The sequence below is a fragment of the Marmota marmota genome, unplaced genomic scaffold, assembly GCF_001458135.2.
Source record: "Marmota marmota marmota unplaced genomic scaffold, marMar, whole genome shotgun sequence".
NCBI classification, from domain to species: domain Eukaryota; kingdom Metazoa; phylum Chordata; class Mammalia; order Rodentia; family Sciuridae; genus Marmota; species Marmota marmota.
In genome coordinates, this window is record NW_025999968.1 from 62,506,830 (window position 1) to 62,526,750 (window position 19,921).

The 19,921-nt window shown below is 60.6% G+C and overlaps 2 protein-coding genes across 2 annotated transcripts in view; both read right to left on the bottom strand.

The window, feature by feature from the left end:
• The window catches only part of Tspear (thrombospondin type laminin G domain and EAR repeats), a 160,824-nt gene that overhangs the window by 10,310 nt on the left and 130,593 nt on the right, over window positions 1-19,921 (bottom strand). Inside the window, exons 3-9 of the mRNA XM_015478366.2 lie at window positions 12,149-12,387; window positions 9,570-9,660; window positions 8,760-8,907; window positions 7,589-7,720; window positions 6,502-6,728; window positions 4,866-5,052; window positions 3,625-3,854 (exon numbers count right to left, since the gene is read on the bottom strand). Coding sequence (XP_015333852.2) covers window positions 3,625-3,854; window positions 4,866-5,052; window positions 6,502-6,728; window positions 7,589-7,720; window positions 8,760-8,907; window positions 9,570-9,660; window positions 12,149-12,387 — 1,254 coding nt within the window. The remainder of the gene's footprint in view (window positions 1-3,624; window positions 3,855-4,865; window positions 5,053-6,501; window positions 6,729-7,588; window positions 7,721-8,759; window positions 8,908-9,569; window positions 9,661-12,148; window positions 12,388-19,921) is intronic.
• Window positions 14,234-15,811, bottom strand: LOC107136541 (keratin-associated protein 10-8-like). Its single transcript, XM_015478848.2, has one exon. It carries the CDS (start codon window positions 15,450-15,452, stop codon window positions 14,472-14,474), a length of 981 nt encoding a protein of 326 aa, XP_015334334.2. The 5' UTR covers window positions 15,453-15,811; the 3' UTR covers window positions 14,234-14,471.

Sequence of the window (19,921 nt, forward strand, 5' to 3'; positions counted from 1 at the left end):
GGCCAGGCCAGGGGCAGAACCTCATGGATGGGCGAGGAGGCCTCTCTGCCCCCAAAGAGCCTAGAGTGGTGGCCTGCACATGGGGACATGGGAGACTGCCTGGGCTTGGGGACACAGGAGAGTCGTGGATATGTGGAGGAAGGAGAGGGAGTCGTTGGGCAGTGAGGCAGGGAAGGGCATCCGGCAGCAGGGACAGCAGGACATGCAGGGCCCAGGGCCCAGGCCCATGGGGCGAGCAAAGCAGGGGTGGGCTGCTTGGGAGGGATCTGGTGCCCAGGAGAGGGCCTGGCTTCGACACCAGGGCACGGGTTAGGTGGGATGCTGCTGAGAGGGAGACGGCGAGGTCGGCTGTGTGTCGGAGGCTCTGAGGCCCACAGGGGCCAGGAGGGAGGGCAAGGCTCTGTGGGTCGGGCTGCGTCCACCCCAGGGCTCGCGAGATCCTTGGAGAACCTGGCACAGCCTCTGCATGGGGGGTTGGAGCTTCTGCCTGCCCAGCGAGCAGGGCTCAGAGGCGGCTCAGGTCCCAGCGAGGGCCAGCGCCTGAGTCAGCAAATACAGACTCCCATGGGATTGGAGTGGGAGGTAACAGTGAGCAACTTTCTGGTCTGCACGTCTTCCACGAGGAGCTTGGGACATACTTTCACGGAAAAAATTACTAGTATTTTATCTGGAACTCAAGTGGACCCAGGTGCCCTGATGGGATGTGGAGGGTGGACGAGACCATGGGGCGTCACTGAGTCAGGGTCCCAGTCCTCTGCTGTCCAGTCGTGGCTGTAGAGGATCTTCCTCCCCAGGCCGGGCCGCCTGTAGCCACCTCCCGGGGCAGCTTCCAGGGCTCTTCTCATAAGTAAGGATGGGGCCGCGCCAGTCTACACAGCAGGTGTGAGGCCCCTGCCACCCCTGACCCCCAAACCTGGGGCCTTCCCCAAGTGCCTGACCACTGCCAGCTCCTGTCTCAGTGAGGACACAGCTATGGGGTGTGGCTGCTGCCTTCACAGAGCCCTCCTGCCCACATCACCACAGCTCCCAAGGCCCCCCCAAGGCCCTCCCACCTGGTCAGTCCACCACACCTGCTGTACAGACAGAATGCAGAGAGGCTGCACACGGCCCAGGCCACTGGGGGAGCAGGCTGGCTCCCAGCCCACCTGCCTGACCACCGAGTCAGGCCAGGGCTGCCTGTTCTCAAAGGTGCACCCTGCACTCTGCCATGTTGCCTCTGCCCTACCACAACTGTGTGTGTGTGCGTGCACAGCGTGCTCACGTGCATGTGTGCATGGGGAGCCATGGTCCTGGCCTTCGGGAATCATGCAGCAGCCCCAGGGCATGTTAGTGACAAGCGGGGCCTGCTGACCTGGTGGCTGCCACTGTCCCTGCCATGACCCCACATGCCCTGGGCCACAGTGCCCAAGGGATGAGCCTGTAGGCTGCAGGACGTGAGTTCCCAGCACGTCCACTCAGCCAGAGCCCTGCATGGACGTGAGGCTCAGTGGCCTCTGCGTGTCCTTTGCACGTCCAGGCTGGGTGCTGGCTGTAGAGCACACTGGTTTTGATCATGGGGTGCTGCGGCCCCTCCAGTGGGTGAAGGGGCATGCGGGCATGGGCCTGCTCCCTCTGGGTTCTGCAGTCTTGCTGTGGGTTTCACGGTTGATGCACAGAACCGCAGGTGTGAGCCCCACCTGTGGGATGACGTCACTCCGGACCTGACTCTGAGAGGGGCCCGAGCACTCTGCACAACGGAGGACGCCCAGGTCACGCCCGGCCACGTGGGGTCCATGGTGTAAAATGGGGACACTGAAGGCAGCGAGTGGGGATCTGGCGAGAAGGTCTGTCCCCGCTCAGCAGCACCAGGCTGGGGGAGCCCCGACGCGTGGGCATGCGCACTCCAGTGTGCGAGCAGGTGCACGATAACACGTGTGCTTTCTTGCCCTCCCTGGGTGCATGGGTAGCAAGGAAGGGGAGCCAAGTCCAGGCCAGGGTCTCAACCCTTTCTGTCTTTCTGGCCCTGTGCACTCTGGGGGCTGTTTCCAGCAAGCCCAGGCCCCTCCAGTACCTCCCTGCGGTGCAGCTCCGGCCCTCGGGGGCTCCTCCTGCTCCTGGCCGACCTCCTCTGCTGGCCTCAGCCCCTTCACCCTGATCCACACTCTCGGCAGCCGTCCAGGCCACAGTGCCAGGTCTTGGCTAGCACGCCCCGCTGTCCCCACCCTGTCCTGCTTCACTCTGGACACCGCTTCCCCACTGCTGTGGTCACAGGTCCTGTGGATGCTTTGTCCTGCACGCACCGCCTGCCTTCTGCTTCCCGAGGGCCTGGCCAGGGGCCTCGCAGGGGCAGGCCCTGTGCTCATGGACTTCAACCTCCAAGACCGTGGGCCGATTAAACTCCTTGCTTACGAGCTGCACCCCCCGATTCACTGTTGTAACCTCGAGAAATGGGCTGAGGAAGCCCCCCGGGCCAGTGACCTGTTCAGGTGGCAGCAGAGGCCAGCATCGGAGGCTGGATCTCCCAGCAGAGCTGGCTCCTCCGTTGGTCCCAGGTGGTGGACCTCCCCTGCCTGGAGGCAGGTCCCAGAATTCCTGGTGCATGTCCAGGGGCTGGAGCCAGGAGCTGACCTGTGCCCCCTCCAACTGCCTCCCAGGCTGATGGACAGCCTCCCGCTCGCCCGGCCCTGGGCGGCAGGACCCGGGTCCCCAGCTTCTTTTGAAGGTACCCAGAGTCCGGGAATGCCTGCCCTGAGCCCGAGGCCCGCCAGCTCTGCAGGCACAGTTCCTCACAGCCCCCAGCTGCTCACGGGCCCTTCCAGAAAGGTCCCTGCAGAGCCACACCTCCCCTGCTCAGCACATTCAGGCCCGGGGCGGTTCTGCTCTCACGTCCACTGCTGTCCTGCCTGGCCCTTCTCTTCTTTCAGGCACCGTCGCCTACCCTTGGGCCTGCCCTCCTCTGGGAACACAGCCAGGATTCTGTGGGGACATTTTTGCCCTTAGCCACAGCCACCGCTCAGACGCAGCCTGATGTTAATGGTCACCACCCTCTGCCCAGCACGTCTACCTCCACCTGGGCAGTCCCACTTGTCCCTACGAGCACGGCCCTCCACTGCCGCAGCTGCCTTCCAGGGCCGCCGAGAAGGACCCCTCCCGCCTGGGCCAAGTGCTTGCTGCTGCTCCACACTGAGGTCTCGCCAGCACACGGGGACAGGAGCCACCAAGGGACAACCTAGTCTAAAAGCAACACGTCCGCCCCCACCCTGTCCCCAGGCCGCCCAGGTCAGAGCAAGCTGCCCGGCTGCCCCAGAGCTGGAGACTCGCCACCCCCAGAAAGGAACCAGACCTGGGCAGGAGGGCAGGGAGGGGCTCCTGAGAGTGCCCGCGCTGCTCTGTCACAGAAACCCCACACAGGGCAGTGCGGGCAGGGGCTCCTCAGCCGGGGAGGAGCCAGTCTAGCAGGGGAGGCACTGGGTCCAAGGACTGAGGGTCCAGGGCCATGCTGGTGTGGCCGTCACTGGGCCATACCAGTGGGCCCCTCCCTCCCCCTCCCTACCCCCTCCCTCCCGTCACCCGGATCCAACAGGCACATGCTGCCGATGAGACTTGGTGGTAGACAGGCAAGCGGTGGAGACTGACGGTGCTCACCAGGAAGGACTGGAAGAGCCGGAAGGAGCCAACCAGCCAGATGTACAGGTGGGAGTGCACCTTGGTGGAGGTGCCGTTGAAGGTGTTGGCCACCACCAGGAATGAGTAGGGCCCCACCGTGAAGAACTCCCAGTCATAGGCTCCGGACGTGGCGATGGTCTGGTTGGCCTCAAAGAGCCGGGTGCTGGGGTTCCACTTATAGATGACGCTGTCAATGTTGTGGTTGTCACCTGGAACCAGGGTCAGCGTTGGGGAGCAGAGGACTCCCATGGCCCCATGGCCGCTTGTGGGTCACAGCCCTCCCCGTAAACCTGCCCAGGCCCCTGCACCCCTCTGCTCTGGCCAGGGCACGGACGGCCACCTCTGCTCTCCTGTCTCCACCTGCTGGGCCCATCAGGGCCCCGTGCCAGCCCCCCTGGGCCTTCACGGCTGTTGTTCCCAGAAGGAACAGTTCAGAAGGCTCCACTGCCCACTGTGGCCTCCAGGGCCTGGGGGTCAGAACCTGTCCCACAGGTCAGACCTTCCCACCCCACGCTGCCCCTGCCCAGAGCCCCTCGCTCATGGTGCTCCCAGCCTGCCCTGCTGGAGCACTCACCCTAGGGGGACACGGGCTACTGGACTCTTGGGCTCCTCTACGCCCATGAGCTGGGGCTCCTCCCCAGTCTGGAGATGGCTGACCAGGTGAGTGCTGAGGCGTGTAGCCCAGGGAGGCCCAGGTCAGTGGTACCCTGTAGGGTGGGCTGTCATCTTGGAGCTCGCCCGCCCCCCCCCCCAATAGAGTTTCAGGACTGGGAACAGCCGCTCAGGCACAAACTGGCCCCTCCTGGGCCACGCTGCCACCCACCCCCAGACATCATGCAGCCTGCGCCCAAAGCATCGACAACGTCCACATCCCCTCCCTCCTGTGGCCGCACACCCCGCACACCAGCCAACACCCGTCGCTGCCCCTGGCCTGTCGTCCAGCAACCCACCTGCTCTCCTGCACCCGCTGACCCCTCCCCAGGGGAGAAAGGCAGAAGACAGCCCCGCATTTCATGGGGCCTTCTGTAGGCAGGGACCAGGCAGGACCCTTCCTCACCTGGGAGGTGAGCAGGCACTGTGCCCAGGAGACTCTCCCGCACACGGCCGAGCCAGGTAGTGGAGCCCCAGGCCGGGTCGGGCTCATCCTCTTTCAATGAGCGCCCTGCATGAGGCCATGCTCTGCCACAGAACAGCTTCATTCTGGGTCAGCCCTGGCCTACCTTCCCGGTGGTTAGCCACTGCCAGGAAGTGCTCCCCGTCCACCTCGAAGGCCTCCCAGTCGCGGGCGCTGTGGGTGGCAATCCTCTGGTATGGGGTGAACTTCAGCTTTCTGTGGCTCCATTTGTAAATGACAGAGACCTCTTGACCCTTCTCATTCGGTCCAAAGTTAGCCACGGCCAGGAAGATCTGCAAGAGATAAGCCAGGTGAGCTCGCCCTCCGACGGCTGCTGGGGTCTGCTGCGGGAGCCTCGGCTTACGGGCATCTCCCCTGCATCCATGGGGAGCAGGTCTGGGGGCCTGAGGCGGAGCCCACCTCTGTTAGGGCTGTCGTGGGGAGGGAGCCCGTGGCCAGCGCTACAGTCTCCTCAAACACGCCCAGTGCCTCCATCCATCACTTGCAGGTCTATCTCTATCTGAAGGCAACAGACCAACCCAACCCCCAATTCAGGAAGCAGTGCATGTGAACAGCACCGTCCCCGGCCTGGAAGGGTGGGGGGCGTGCTGATGGCCTGCCCCAGGGAGGGGTCCAGTGTGACTGTGTGCCAGGTGCTGGCCATGCCCACACATTGCCTGGGCTTCCCTTATGTGGCATGGGACCCGGCAGGGCAGCAGGCGGGCGCAGCTCTTGTTCCCAGTGCGCAGGGACAGATGGACAGACAAACGCGTCTCTACCCAGGTGATGGGTCAAGGTGTTCCCCCATTTTTCTGAATGTCTGAATGTTCTTTGATGTAAGCCTATTAACTTTTGTCATAAAAACTAAAAACCTTTGAAATGTCATCAACCAATTAAAAAACAGAGCTAGTTATTCATTCACTGTCCTGGCCTTGGATGTGCTGGGCCCAGGGCGATGTGAGCAGCAGGAGGCCAGGGGTTCTGTCCGGCCTGACCCAGAGTCCAGGTGAGGGCCCAGCTGCCATCTGGGGTGTGAGGAGCTGGGAAGAGGAAGTAACCCTTCCCCCTGCAGCACCCAGGCCCTCAGGCCCACTGTGCTCAGACCCTGCCCTCTGTCCAGCCTGGCTGGAAGGGCTGCCTGCCTTGAGGTCTCCCCTGGCCTCCTGGGCCTGGCCCTCACTGTCCCTTTGGACCTGACGCGTCCTCGATGTCTGTGGGTGAGAACACAGACCTCCTCTCCCTCTGCAGTGACAGTGCCGCTGACCGGCTGGGGAAGTGCCTTAGCAGGGCTTTCAGTCGGCCTGTGGCCATCCCCAGAGCCAGACAGCGCTTAGGAAGCGGCCACCTTCCGCTCAGGAGCTGATGGCCAACTGGACACCCCGGGTCTTGGCCCAGGGCGTCGGTTGTCATGAAAGCGTGACATGGAAAAGGCCTGTCACTGCTGGTCCTGCTGGTCCTGCAGGGAGGCCGCTCCTTCCTGCGGGGGCTGTGGCCTGAGGGGCGCTGGGACACCCACAGGATGAAACGCATGCATCTGCCCTGGCTGCATTAGCCCCCGGCCCCTGCTCTACAGGCTGTGCCCTGGGTACAGAGGACAGAGGGGAGCTGGAGACACCTCAGCCCAGTGCGGGACTCTGCGCCCTTCCCCGCCGAACAAGGCAACCCTGCAGAGGTGGCCGGAGCCCCGAGCCTGGTCGCTGAGGCTGGTCTGCTGCAGGGAGGGCGGCCGGGCACGCACTTGCCTCTCTCCCGATGGTGAAGTGCCGCCAGGACTGGGCTTGGTGTGTGGGGATGTTCTGGTAGGAGACGAACTTCCCATCCGTCCACTTGTAGACGGCGGACTTGGCTTTCCGATTGGCCGCGGCCACAAAGAGCCCCACACCGGGGATGCCGAAGACCTCGAGGCCCAGCGTCTCCGAGTTGGTGGGCAGGCGCTGGTGCTCTTCCACGTAGTCCAGCTTGGCTTTGGCTTGTGGAAGGAGGATGGTGCCAGGTCAGCAGGACCAGCAGCAGGAGCTGGACGGTCCACTGGACGCCCCGGGTCTTGGCCCAGGGCGTCAGTTGTCATGAAGACGTAACATGGGAAAGGCCTGTCAAAGGGAGGCCGCTCCTTCCCGCGGGGGCTGTGGCCTGAGGGGCGCCGGGACACCCACAGGATGAAACGCATGCATCTGTCCTGGTTGCAGTAGCCCCCGGCCCCTGCTCTACAGGCTGTGCCCTGGGTACAGAGGACAGAGGTCGAGTCCGTGGCGCATACCCCTTGCGGACACTGGCTCCCACTTCCTGAGGAAGCCCGACCAGGAGCAACCATCTGGCCTCCACGCACCTCCCTGCAAAGGCTCGCGTCCACACAGCACCTCTGGGTGCTTGGTTCCCTTGCATCTTACCTGTGGTCCAGTGGACAGGGAAGGAGAGGGCCAGATGCCCAGAGGCCAGGGCCACAGAGGCCCTGTGCTCGCCTCCTATGCCCTCTTTCTGTTTGGAAAGAGAGGTGTCCAGCCCTGCTGGCCCATGCGTCACCCCAGGATGTGTGGCTGCAAGCTCCTTGTGGGGATCAGGTCCTATCCTGAGTAAGGTGAGCTCTGAGGACAGCCAGGGTGGGCCTGCTTGGCCTCAGGGAGGGCCTGCCCTGGCCTGCCCGGGGATCCTGCTGCCACCTGCTCCCAGGGTCATTCCTAGGTCCCCTCCACTCACTTGCTCCCAGGTGTCCTAGCCTGGTCAAGGTGCTCACCCTTCACTTCCTCCCTCCCTGGTCACCTCCTGCCGGAGACCCCTGCATGCGCAGGGCACCGTGGGACAGGGACACCCGAGTCCCCGGCCCCGCCTCACCTGCCAACACAGAGACCCACTGGCTGCTGGCACACAGGTGCAGCTCCTTCCTGGCAGTGTCAAACCAGAACGTGGCATCCTGTGCCTTGGTGCACGGTGGCCGGGACCCCAGCGTCACCTTCATGTCTGCCTCTGAGGGGGAACCAGGAGGAGGCATGTCCGTGCACAGGCTCCCTCAGGAGGATGCAGGGCCACCAGGGGGTCCTGGCCGTCTCTGCACCCGGCTGAAGGGGCTCCTGGACGTCTCGTGGCCACATCACAGGTGGGCTCCCCAGCACGGAGGCGCACCCCAGGCTTCCTGCATGGCAGGACACTGTGACACTCCCCGTGCCACCAGCGGGCCTGCCCTCTGTCCACCCAAGGCATGGCTCTCTGTCCCTTTGCCCGTGCCCTCTGGGAGCCCTAGGTAACCGGCACTGGTTTGTCTGCCCTCGGGTTGCCTCCTGGGCTCCAGTCAGGTGACTACAGCGCAGCCTGGCCCAGCATTTGACCTCACCACACCGCGGACCACACCTGGCCGGGGCCAAGCTCATCCAGCTGCCTCGTGGCTTTCTGTGGATGTCTGTGCTGCAGCTGGGCGTGGTGGCTCCCAGGACTTGCTGGGTGCGGCTCCCTGCCTTGTGAGCCTGAGCCTCGGGGCCAGGCTGCCCCACCCCACCTCCCCCACAGCACATTGGGGACCTGGCAGAGTGAGATTCTAATGAACAGGCCAGCTTTCAACTCGACACCGGATGATGCCAGTCCACCTGGAGGGGGCACACCCAGGAGATGCCCGGGCTGGGCTCACGAAAACAAGGTGCGCCTCGAGGGCGGGGTCCTGGCGGGGCGGGGCTGGGGGCGGCTGCTGGACAGAGGGGTGGGAACCAGCTCCAGCGTGGCTCAGGGCTCTGCAGGGGGAAGCCCTTCTCCCAGGAGCAGAGTCTGCTGTCTGCTGGGGGGTCCCCAGGAGGGGCGATGGTCTGTCCAGGCAGGGGCCCTGGAGAGAAGGGAGATGTGCTGCCCTGTCTGGTGCCCCTGGGGCAGGGGCCCGAGTGCTCTCTCTGCCAACCTGACAGCTACCCCCTGCCATGGAGAAGTGAGAACGCGGGAAAGGCTGCGCTGGGAGCCCCAACTTGGTGCCGAGGCTCTGGGGTGTCTCCCGTCGAGTGGGGGCACTGGCCTCGCTACTCACCATAAGGGTATTTTAGCACCTCGTTATCACCCGGCTTCCCCTGCAGCACCCGTGGGATGGACAGCTCGGCCAGCTGGGCATTCCTGCTGGGACACAGCCTCAGGGTGGCATCCGAGCCCGGCAGCAGGACCAGCTGCCTCACCAGGCCCTGCAGAGAGGGGGCAGCGGGCTCAGAGCTCACAGGGGCTCGGGCAGGGCGCCAGGCTTTGCCTGTCAGGCCCATGGAGGCGCGGGCTGCGGGGAGTCTAGCCTGCAGAGTCGGGAGGAGGGCGGGCACGTGTGTCACAGGAGCAGTGGTGACCTGCACGCCTTCTCAGGTGGCTGACCCAAGGAAGGCTTTCCACATGGGCTGACTTGGAGTGACCAGGCTACACTGCCCATCCTTCTGTCCATCCCTCCCTCCATTCCTGTGTCCCCACCCAACTGCCCACATTCATCTATCCACCCATCCACCCAGCATGCGTCCAGCCAGCCATCTGTCCATCTGTCCACCTGCCCATCTGGCCTGTCCCTGCACTCATCCACCCGTGCCAGCACCCACGGGTAGACTTTCACAGAGCACCTGCCATGCGCCAGGCAGGCTTCCAGACGCTGTGGACACGACTCTGGAGGAATGAGCCCCCAGACAGCACGGGGAGGCGCGGCGGGATGTGGCGGCACCTTATCAGAGCAGAGGGGCTGTGGGCGGCAGGAAGGCCCAGGTGCCTCACCACACCTCGGACCCTGGCTCCATCAGTGCAGAGTCACAGCCTCACAGCACAGACGTGGGACAGCCCCGAGCCCTGGGGGGAGGCAGCCCTCCGCACTCACCGTGAACAAGCCTTTGGTTCTCCTCCGGCTGCCAACAAAGACCCGGGCCCCTCGCACTGAAAGGGTGGCCGGGAAGGGCACGTCAGCCATTCTGCAAGCATCAGAAGGTGGTCTCAGGGCTGGAGAAGCGCAGAACGTCCTCCGTTTGTTTACAGAAGGAAAGGCGAGCCCGTGGGAGAGGAGCATCACCGTCCCCGGTGCCATGACAAGGGCCACAGGCGGCAGCTTGATGCACAGAAATGTGGCCCTCGGTCTGGGGGCCGGAGGCCGAGGTCCAGCTGTTGCAGGTTGTGCTTTCTCCATGCTTCCGAGGAGGACTGCCCTCCACCCGTCCAGCCCCGGTGGCCCCGGGCTCCTTGGCTGGTGGCTGCGTCTCTCCAGTTTGCCTCCCTCCTTTACTATCTGTTCCCTGCATCTCTGTCTCCCTGTAAGGAGCTGCCCGTTCCCAGGACGACCTCACGTAGACGTGACTAGAAGTCCTGCTTCCACAGAAGGCACTCACAGGCGCCAGGTGACAAGAATTTGGGGACAAGGGTCTCCCATGAAGCTCATGGAGAAAAGATGCCCAGTGGTTCTCCCCATCTCAGGGTGAACTTCCAGTGACTTCTACTGCACTGGGTCCCCAGCCCACCCACACTCCCCAGAGCATGTCACCCATGCACAGGCTTGGAATCACTTCCTGGGGAGCCAGGGCGGAACTCGGGAGGCGGGAAGGTGGGCACCCAGTGGAGGGGACAGTGTGGCCAGAGCCCATGGTGGGAAAGCATGAGTCCTCAGGGCTCACAGCTGTGGTCCACTGTCCTCTCGAAGCACCTGCCCCTTCTGGCTGTAGCCATGGAGCTGCAGCTGGGGGGTGAGGCCAGCTCTGGCTTGCTGCCCCAGAAGCCCGTTCTCAGCACACAGCCCAGCCTCTGCGGGCTCTAGGACCCTGCGCCTGGCACTCTGTGGTGGCCTGTGGGGCTCTGCAGCCTGAGGGCTCAAGTCTTCCATGGCCACAGGCACCCCACCCTGCAGCCCCACTGCCCTGGCCAGGCCTCTTGCACCCTTATTCACAGCTGTTCTTGCTGCTCGACGGGCGGCAGTCCTCCAGGAGCCCTGGCGGCACCAGGGCCTGGCGACTGATGAGCCAGGAGGGACAGAGCGGTGAGGATGCAGCCCAGGAGCTGCCCACCAGGCCTCAGCCTGCAGGGTCCCACTGGCTCCTGGCCACTCCTGGGAAACAGGCTCAGGCTTCGAGTCCCTTCCCAGAGTCCTGCCTGAGGCCCCTCTGGGGAGGGAGCGCCTCTTGCTGTGCTTGGCCCTGAACGCCTTCTGCTGCAAATCAGGGGAGTGACCCCTCGCTCCCAGGTGCTGGGCAAACCCAGAAGGCAGGTGAGGCTCCAGTCTAGCCAGCTTTCTTCTGCTGGGGGAGCCAGTGCTGGTCCAGGTCCACCTAGGGCATGCAGGGTCTCTCTGTAAGGCCCTGGCTGCCTGAGAGTGACCAGGGAATGGGCTTCTTGGCTCTTGGAGACCCAAGATGTCATTGCCCTACTAAGAGCACAAATGAATTTTGGGGGAAGGTGGGAGGTAAGCTGTGATAAGATGTGTTCAAACTACACCTGAAAAGGTCACAGGTTCTTCTTACTACGAAGTAAATTCCATAATAACAAAACAGAGGAAGAGAGTCAGATTCAATCTACATGGGATCATTTGAAGTTAGACGGCCAGTCCCTCTGCAGCTATGGCTGGTGAGGGTGTCACAGGTCACATCAGCTGGCAGAGCCTGGGGACGGGTGCTCCCCAGGCCAGTGTGCCTACCATCAGGTCATAGTGGCCAAAGGAGAGAAATGGTCAGGCTGCCAAATGCCCTGGTCATATGCAAAGCTGCGGTGGACACTGTAGCATGTTTGCCTGGGGTTCTGTGAGCTACTCCCTCATCCTGGACGAGGAAGGTGCCATATGAAGCCAGAGGCCAGGGAGGGAGTGCCTGAGTCAGGTGCTGAGCTCCTGACTTCCTCCGCCACCTCAATAATGTCAGGGACACTCGGCACATTCCCCTGCCTGTGACCCTCAGCTATGTCCAGAAAGAGGAGAGCCACATGGTGTGATGATCTTTACCTGGTTTTAAGCCCCTGATTCTCTGACGAGCAGTGAGTTTTGTGGTTTAAGGTGAAAACACGGGTTCACACTGTACAGCGTGTATCCTGGATGCTGGGTGCACATCCTACCCACCAGGCCCACAGCCTCCTGCATTAGCTAGCTGTCCTTTCCTGCCTGCCCAGCAGAGCCGGCCCCAGCTCTCCTCTGTCCAGTCTCCCTGGCCCCCACCTGCTGTGGCCCTTTAGAGGGCAGCCCTAGTGACAGCCCTTGCGAAAGCCTCTCAGTGTTGACTTGCTGAGGGGGCAGCTCCTAACAGCATTCCTCACAAGCTGGCCTGACTAGGGACCAGCCAGGCCCACTGGGGCGGGGGTAGGAGTGGGCTTGCTCCTGGGCCCAGGCCCTCAGCCCAGTGCAAGGTGCAGCCAGGCAGCCAGTGGGATGGGCTGGTCAGGCACAGCACACAGTGAGAACCCTGGCAAACCCCATGTCCTGCTACCTACATGTCCACGGGGAGGCCGCAGTCCATGATGAGGGAAAAGGATCCTGCAGATACTGCCAAGACCAGCGTGTGCCACTGGCTGTCCATGAGGCTGGCGCTGCGGAAGGACACGCGGGTCTGCCAGGCGCCGGCCATGTCCTCGCTGAGGAACAGGAAGTGCAGATGGGTGGACGAGTACCGCAGGCCGAGCAGTAGCACATCCCTCTCCTCCGCCACCACGGTGAGCAGGTACTCGTTCTTCTGCAGAAAGAGGTGCAAGGGGCAGGGCTGGGGTGGGGCTTGCGGGTGAGGGGTAGGGCCAATGGGGAGAGGGCAGGACCAGAGGAGGGCTGGCGGAAGGGAGGGGTGGGGTTAGTGGAGGGGCAGAGCTGGTGGAAGGGAGAGGCAAGGCTGGAGAGGCAGATGCTGAAAGAGGGCTCGTGGAGGGGCAGGGCCTGTGGGAGAAGGACAGGATCAGGGGTGGGGCCTTGGGAGGAGGGCAGGACAGAGAGGAAGGGTGGGGCCTATGGGAGGAGGGCGGGACCAGGGCTGAGGGGCGGGGCCTGTGGGAGGAGGGCAGGATGGGGAGGGGAGGGGCCTGTGGGAGGAGGGCAGGACGTGGGAGGGCTCAGCGGCTGGGAGAGGGGTGGGACTGATGACCAGTGCAGGGCCTCAGCCAGGATTACTGGGTGAGATAAAACCAAAAGTATGCCTCGCAGGCATTAGGATCTGCTATCAAAATACAGCTCCTGTTGGTAAGGAGGTGGGGACACTGGAACCTTCGAGCCTGTTGGTGAGAACATAGTGCTAGGCGGAGAGCAGCCTGCGGGGTCCTCAGATGTCCGACAGCACTGCTGTCCCACCCAGCAGTACTCTGAAGAGTTGATACAGGTGTCCTACACCCACGTTTGTGGCAGCAGTATTCACAGTGGCCATAAGGGCAGTGAGGCCGGCAGGTGAGTGAAGAGCCCACGGTGGCGTGCCACGTGCCTTAGACTAGAGGGGATTCTGACAAGCTGCACTGGGAGGCGTCCTGAGGACTCCTGCTGAGCGACAGAAGCCAGGCACAGGACAGGTGTCAGGAGCTCCATTTGCATGAGGCACCTTGAGGGGCCCGGCTCATGGAGATGGGAAGCAGGAAGCAGGAGCCAGCATTTAAAGTGGGATAAGGGTTGGGTTTTGCCAGAAGAAAAGCTTGGGAGGTGGGTGGTGCTGATGTCCCGTTCTAGTGCTCACAAAATCAATGCCCAGGAACTGAACTGCGTGCATGTGACCCTTCGGAGGGCGGATTGCGTTATGTGCATTCAGCAGGAAAGCCAGGACAGTGCCTGCCGCAGTTGTGACCTCAGAACTCTGAACCTTCCTCTCCAACTTGGGTCACTTAAGAACAATGTATACTTAATTATACTCGTCTGCAATTGAGATTCCTATTGCTCAGCCTAGCACAATTAAGGTGAATAAACCTGAAAGGTGACTCAGATAGGAAAATAGAGTGTGTGCATAAGTGTGTGTATACTAATCTATTTTTAGCAAGAATTTGCCCCTGTCAAGCTGTAAGCCAATCCCATGCACCTGCGTTTTACAGAAGTGAAAAGCTTTCTGGGGTCTTCAGCTTTAAATTAGTGTCCTGTTTAGCAGAATCTACTGTCCTGGCTTGGTCCTCTTACATCTGGCAGTGCTGAGAACAGAGGGGACACCTGGTTCCTTCCACTTCCACAGTAGAAGTGGCCAACCAGGAACCCAGAGAGAGGATGCTTTCCTACGTGGGTGTGATGCTTGGAAGCCCCAAGTGACAAGCGATGAAAGAAATCCTTCGAGTGACGGTCAGTATGTGAGCGAGCCACACAGAGCGGGGGGCACTGGGAGAAGGGCCCATCCTCAACCAGGGGAGAGAGACAGTTCTCACCTGGGCTCGGGGCTGGCAGGGACTGAGCCCTCCTGGGCCTAGCCCTGAGTCCCACCAGTGAACACCCAGGGGACAAGGGCACTGTCCCTCATGATCTCCAGGCCAAGTCACTCACTCCTAGAAATGCTCCTGGCTGGAGGAGAATGAGGTCTGCTCCCACCCTGTGTCCCCCCAAGCAGGAGAGGAAGGGGAAAAGGTTATCAGACTGAGTTTATTGAGCCCTGAGAAGAAGACAGGTGGTAGACAGGGCAGGTGACACAAAGACAGGCGGGGTTTGTGGGAGGCAGGAGGGAGAGGCAGGTCAGCATAGTGGACACAGGGAAGACCTGTCCTAGGGGGTGCCCAGTCACCTAACCCTGCTCAGGAGCAGACTGGGGGAGCTGTGAGGGGACCAGGTGTGGGATGGGCCTGAGCCTACTGGGCCTGGGGACACGTCTGGTCAGCAGCAGGACCTCTGACCCAAGGAGACACCACGGCAGGCCGGGCGGGAGCAGGTGGGGCGGCAGAGCAGGGACACGCAGGAGGCCGGGCGGCAGCAGCTGGGCTGGCAGGAGGAGGCACAGCAGGAGGAGACGGGCACGCAGCAGGCGGGCCTGCACATGGGGCGGCAGAGCAGGGACACGCAGGAGGAGGGTCTGTAGCAGCAGACGGGCTTGCAGCAGACGGGCACGCAGCAGGACGGCTGGCAGGGGGAGGAGCTGCAGCAGTCAGACTGGCAGCTAGACTGCTGGCAGCAGGAGGAGGAGGCTCCAGAGCAGACGGGCACACAGCACACGGGCTTGCAGCAGACGGACACACCGCAGGACGGCTGGCAGGGGGAGGATGAGCAGCAAGAGGGCTCACAGCAGGACTGCTGGCAGGGGGAAGAGGAGCAGCAAGAGGGCTCACAGCTAGACTGCTGGCAGCAGGAGGAGGAAGTCTCAGAGCAGACGGGCACACAGCACACGGGCTTGCAGCACACGGGCTTGCAGCAGAGGGACACACAGCAGGACGGCTGGCAGGGGGAGCAGCTGGAGCAATCAGACTGGCAGCTAGACTGCTGGCAGCAGGAGGGGGTGCAGGAGCTGGTGCAGACTGATTGGCAGCAGGGTCTGGACACACAGCTCACTGGGGTGCAGAGGAGGGTCAGGCAGGGGGCTGGGGCGCAGCAGCTGGGCTGGCAGCAGCTGGGGGCGCAGCAGGGGGGCTCGCAGCAGCTCTCTGGGCAGTCGTCCACCTGCCAGGAGGACTCGGGGCAAGAGCTGGAGCAGACGGACATGGTGGAGGCGGCCATGGTGGGTGTGCTGGAGGAGGGTGGGTGGGTGAGTGTGTGGGTGTGTGTGGGGAGCTCTGGGCTCTGGCTTTTATACCTGCCTGGTCCCTCTGGTCCCCAGCCCACAGCCTCTCCTTCCGGGTTGCTGGGCCGGCTCCTGGCCGTCATTGGGGATGCTTGTTTACCTGGGAGGCTGTCCAGCTCGTTAATGTCCTGCCAGCGTCGGGGCCCCTGGAGCGGGAGTGGGTTCCAGGAGCACTGAGTGCTGGGGTGTTGTGTGTGGGAGGAGCCGGGCCACCCTGGGCTGCTGGGGCACCCTCCAGCCACTGGACAGCAGCCTCAGGGCCTCGTCTCCCTTGGAGGGAAGCCTGGACACAGAGGTGTCACCTGTGGCTCACACCCCTCCCCAGGGCCCGTCACCACTGCAGGATGCTTGGCACCTGTACTGAGCACCCAGAGTCCAGGGCGCCTGGTGCCCTGTCCGGGGCCTCATGGCTGTGTGGAGCTGGACAGCCTGAGCCCTGCGCAGGTCCTCATCCCTCCACCTCTCCCTGCCTCCTCTCTGTGGCCCTGTCTATCCTGTCCCTGTGCCTGAGGGCAGCAGGCCTCCATCCTCAGGCCAGGATGGAGGGCTGTGCTCTCCCCGCTGGGGCACCAGGCAGCCTCCTGGGCCGCGAGTCCAGGTTCTTAATCTGCAGAGCCAGAACTGCCCGTTGGCCTTAGCCCTCCTTGGGCCGCCTCTCCATTTGCCCTGCCACCAGCTGTCCTGGGCACCTGCTTTTCCTACCAACCCCCTGTGGGCCCAGTTTCACACTTTTCCTTAGACCAAATAAAATGCTCTGTCGAGTTCTGCTTCTTCATGGGGGGAGTGGGCTCTTATCAGACTGACCATCTGTCTGAGAAAAATGAGGAACCTGGTTAACAAATGCAATCTCCACTGGAGGGCCAGAGGACGCACTAGGAGCTGAGCCTCAGGGACCAAGTCCCCATCACCCATCACAGGGGACACAGCAGGGACCACTACTTTCTTGGGTTTTCTTCCTGAGGCATTTGCCAGTTCACAGGTCACAGATGAGAGGTTGGGAAAGTGGAGAGAGATTTCAGTGGTCTTGGGGACTGACCGCCAACATGAAGTGAAGCCAAGTCAGCTCACAAGCTGAGAGGGGAAGGGACTCTGGCCAGGCACTCAGGCTTTTGTGGCAAACGCTGGGTCTAAGCGAGGCTGCTCCCTAGCAGAAGCAGAAGTAAGACCAGCCCCACCTGAACCAGCTCAGACTGAACTCAGGTGTTCTGCCGGAGCCAACAGGTGTCAGAGCGAAGGTCAGCCCACTGCGAGACAGGGGCTTCATGAAGAAGAAAAGGACCTTCACATTTTCACTCACAACATCTTATTTTTATTCAAAAAGTATCAGGCCTAACAAACGACAAGATCAATTGACCAAAGAACCAAGAGGAAAATCGAAAACCAAATAGACCAAGAGGAAAAACGAAAACCAAACAGACCAAGAGGAAAAACGAAGACCAAACAGACCAAGAGGAAAAACAAAGACCAAACAGACCAAGAGGAAAAACAAAGACTGAAGAGACCAAGAGGAGAAAGGAAGACCACACAGGTCCACGGGTGCTACAGAGATCTGAATGTCAGTCACGGGCTTAAAGTAAGTAATGATTTTTTTTAAGACAATGGGGGAAAGATGGAGAATTTCAGTGGCAGAATTCTATAAAGGAATCCAACATGAGTTTATGGATGAAGAACATAATAACTGCATTGAGAAATTGGTAGTTTAATACCATATTCGACAAAGTCAAAGAGAAGTTCAGAGAATGAAGGGAGGTGAAGAAATCAAAATGGAGCCACAGAAAAAAGATAAAAATAGAGAAACAAACATACAGGACTCAGTAGAAAAAATAGGTTTAATCCTACAAGGAGAGATGAGTGCGTAGAGGTAGTGAAGTATTGTCAGAACTTTAATTGATGAAAGCTATTAACCATAGATTAAAAACACACTGAGAATCCTAAGCAAGGCAGGGTACATACCACCACCCTGGCCCTGCTGGTGCTGAAATGTAAAGACAGAGAAATCTAAGAGGTCAGGGAGAAGGAGAGACAAAGTAACCTTAAAGAAGTAACAACGAGACTGACAGATGACTTCTCGGTGGGCATGTTGGAGTCCAGAAGACACTGGGATTGTGCCTCTGTCACCTGACATCGGCCACAAGCCCGAGGTCTACACCTGCTGACAAGGTGCTCACAGATGAGGACAGCCTCAGGTGGTGGACACTGAGAGCATATGCCGACAGCAGCATCAAAGCTGGAGAAAATACTTAAAGAAGTTTTAAGGTAGAAAGGAAATGATGAAAAGCAAGGAAACTGATAGAGAAGGGGCCACAGAGGCAGGCACATGCCGGTGAGTACAAATGAACGTGACTCTGTGGATGTCCTATGAGTCTGTCAACATTTACAGAAATGAAGGACGTGGGAACAGGTCACAGATTCAGAGGAGAGCTCCATGGGGTCACAGGTTCTCGGTGCACCTGGAGCAGGTTTATAGGATCAGATCCTAGAGTTCCAACGTCACAGATTCCTGGGTTAGCTACACAGACGACAGAAGAAAATATGACCAAGCGGCAAGTGGGTGAACATGGTGGGTGAACGGCAGCTGCCCCAAATTCAGGTCCACCAAGGACCTCACAGTGTGACCTTGCAGATGCAGTGGGTAAAGAGGAAGTCATATTGGGTCAGAGCCGTAAGTACAATGGTTAGTGTCTCTATAGGAGGACGTCGAAGGAAGCCCCGACGCATGGTAGGAGGCATGACGTGGGCAGAGACTGAAGGGAGCAGCCACAGGCCAAGGGCCAGGGTTTGCCGGGAGCCACGAGATGCTCCAAGAGGCAAGGAAGGGCTCTCAGAGCTCAGAGGAGCATGTCCCTGCTGTCACTGTGCCTTCAGGGCTTAGTCTCTGGAACTGCACGAGCGTGAATCTCTGCCGTCTCAATCACTCTCCTGTGGCGGGTTGGTGGGCCGCCCAAGGGACTATTAAAATGGAGGCAAAAGAGGAAAGACATTTCAATGCACTCAACCAAAACACTCAAACAAGGGATGAGGGGGTCAATTATTTGTCCTGAACAAAAAGCAAGGTCAGATGCAGGCACTAGCTCCAATGTGCCCCCGAAGCCCACCCCCTCCAAAGCTCTTCACACAGACGCATGGTCACTAGGTGACCCAGGTGTGCAGAGCTGGCCGCTGGGGTCAGATGCATGGTCACTAGTTGACCCAGGTGTGCAGAGCTGGCCACTGGGGTCAGATGCAACGGTCACTAGGTGACCCAGGTGTGCAGAGCTGGCCGCTGGGGTCAGTTCTGCACCTCAGTGTTTGCTCCTGTGTCCAGCCATTTACACCTCTTTGGACACCATCTGTGCTCTTCTTTCATGGGGTCTTTTCAGGTCATTTGCCACCTGGCCTATGTTTCAGCTGTGACCAAAATAGCTGAACAACATAGAGGAGGAAAAGTTTGCTGGGGCTCATGGATTCAGAGGTCCACTGCTCTGGACCCAAGGTGAGGCAGTGGACCAAGGGTAAAGGGGACAGTAGATGAGGCTGTGCCTCTCCTGGCACCACCGGAGCCGGGGGTTGGCTGCAGAGGACACACACTTCCAGGGCAGTGGCCGACTCCTGCCGCCATGCCCACCTGCCTATGGTTACCACCCGGTCAGTCTATTTAAAGGAGGGTGGACTGCCCAGGCCACAGCTCCCGTGATCCAGTCACTCCACCTCTGAACATTTCTGCATTAACACAGGAGCTTTGGGGGACCCCCATATCCAAACCATAAGAGTAACATTTTAAACTCTGTGTGACTCTGTGAATCTGGCATTTTGGAAAAGGTGGTGATAAAGGGATCAAATGAGGATCAGTGGGGTAAGAGGCTGGGTTGAGGGTGAACTGACCACGCAGAATGGGGGAGCCGTGGGGTGATGGTAGTCTGTAGATGGACAGTGCTGCTGGCACACCAGGCCCAGGTGTCCACAGTGAGCACAAAAGAAAAATCAGAGTGTCCCAATCTACTAAAGAGTGGACTCTAGGATTAGAAGACGTCCTACAAAGGACACCACAGACAACGCTTCCCCAGTGGATTCTCCAGACAATGGGGAGGGAGACTGTCGACTCTCCAACACTCCTCAGCTACTTCATGAGGCTGCTGGAGTCGCAGCCCTGGGGACTAGGCCTGAAGTCTTGGTGTCCACGGAGAGCAGCTGAGAGGCCACAAGGGTGTGACCCGGGGACGTGGAGGCCCGTGGCAAGCGTGGAAGGGACGGAGGTTGGAAGGGAGCAGGTGGTATGCACAAGCTGGCGCAGACTGACCAGCAGGAGGACCTCAGCATGTCACAAAATGCCACCCCACCCAGAGGTACAGCCACCATAAACATGTCACACCTGACATGGGACCCCAAAATAATGAAGAAACAGGCAGATTGAAGAAGCAGGCAGTTCCAGTCCTACAATAAGAGTGGAGACTTCAATAAGGCACTGAACCTCACTGAAAAACTGACTCCCAGAGCTAGATGCACGTCCAGAGGGAGGGGGAGGCTGGACGGCCCCTAAGGCAAGCAGCGGACAGACCAGGGACACTCTCAGCCA

Coding starts and splice junctions, on each gene's coding strand:
- LOC107136541 (XM_015478848.2), bottom strand. CDS start 15,452: ATGACGGCCAGGAGCCGGCCCAGCAACCCGGAAGGAGAGGCTGTGGGC.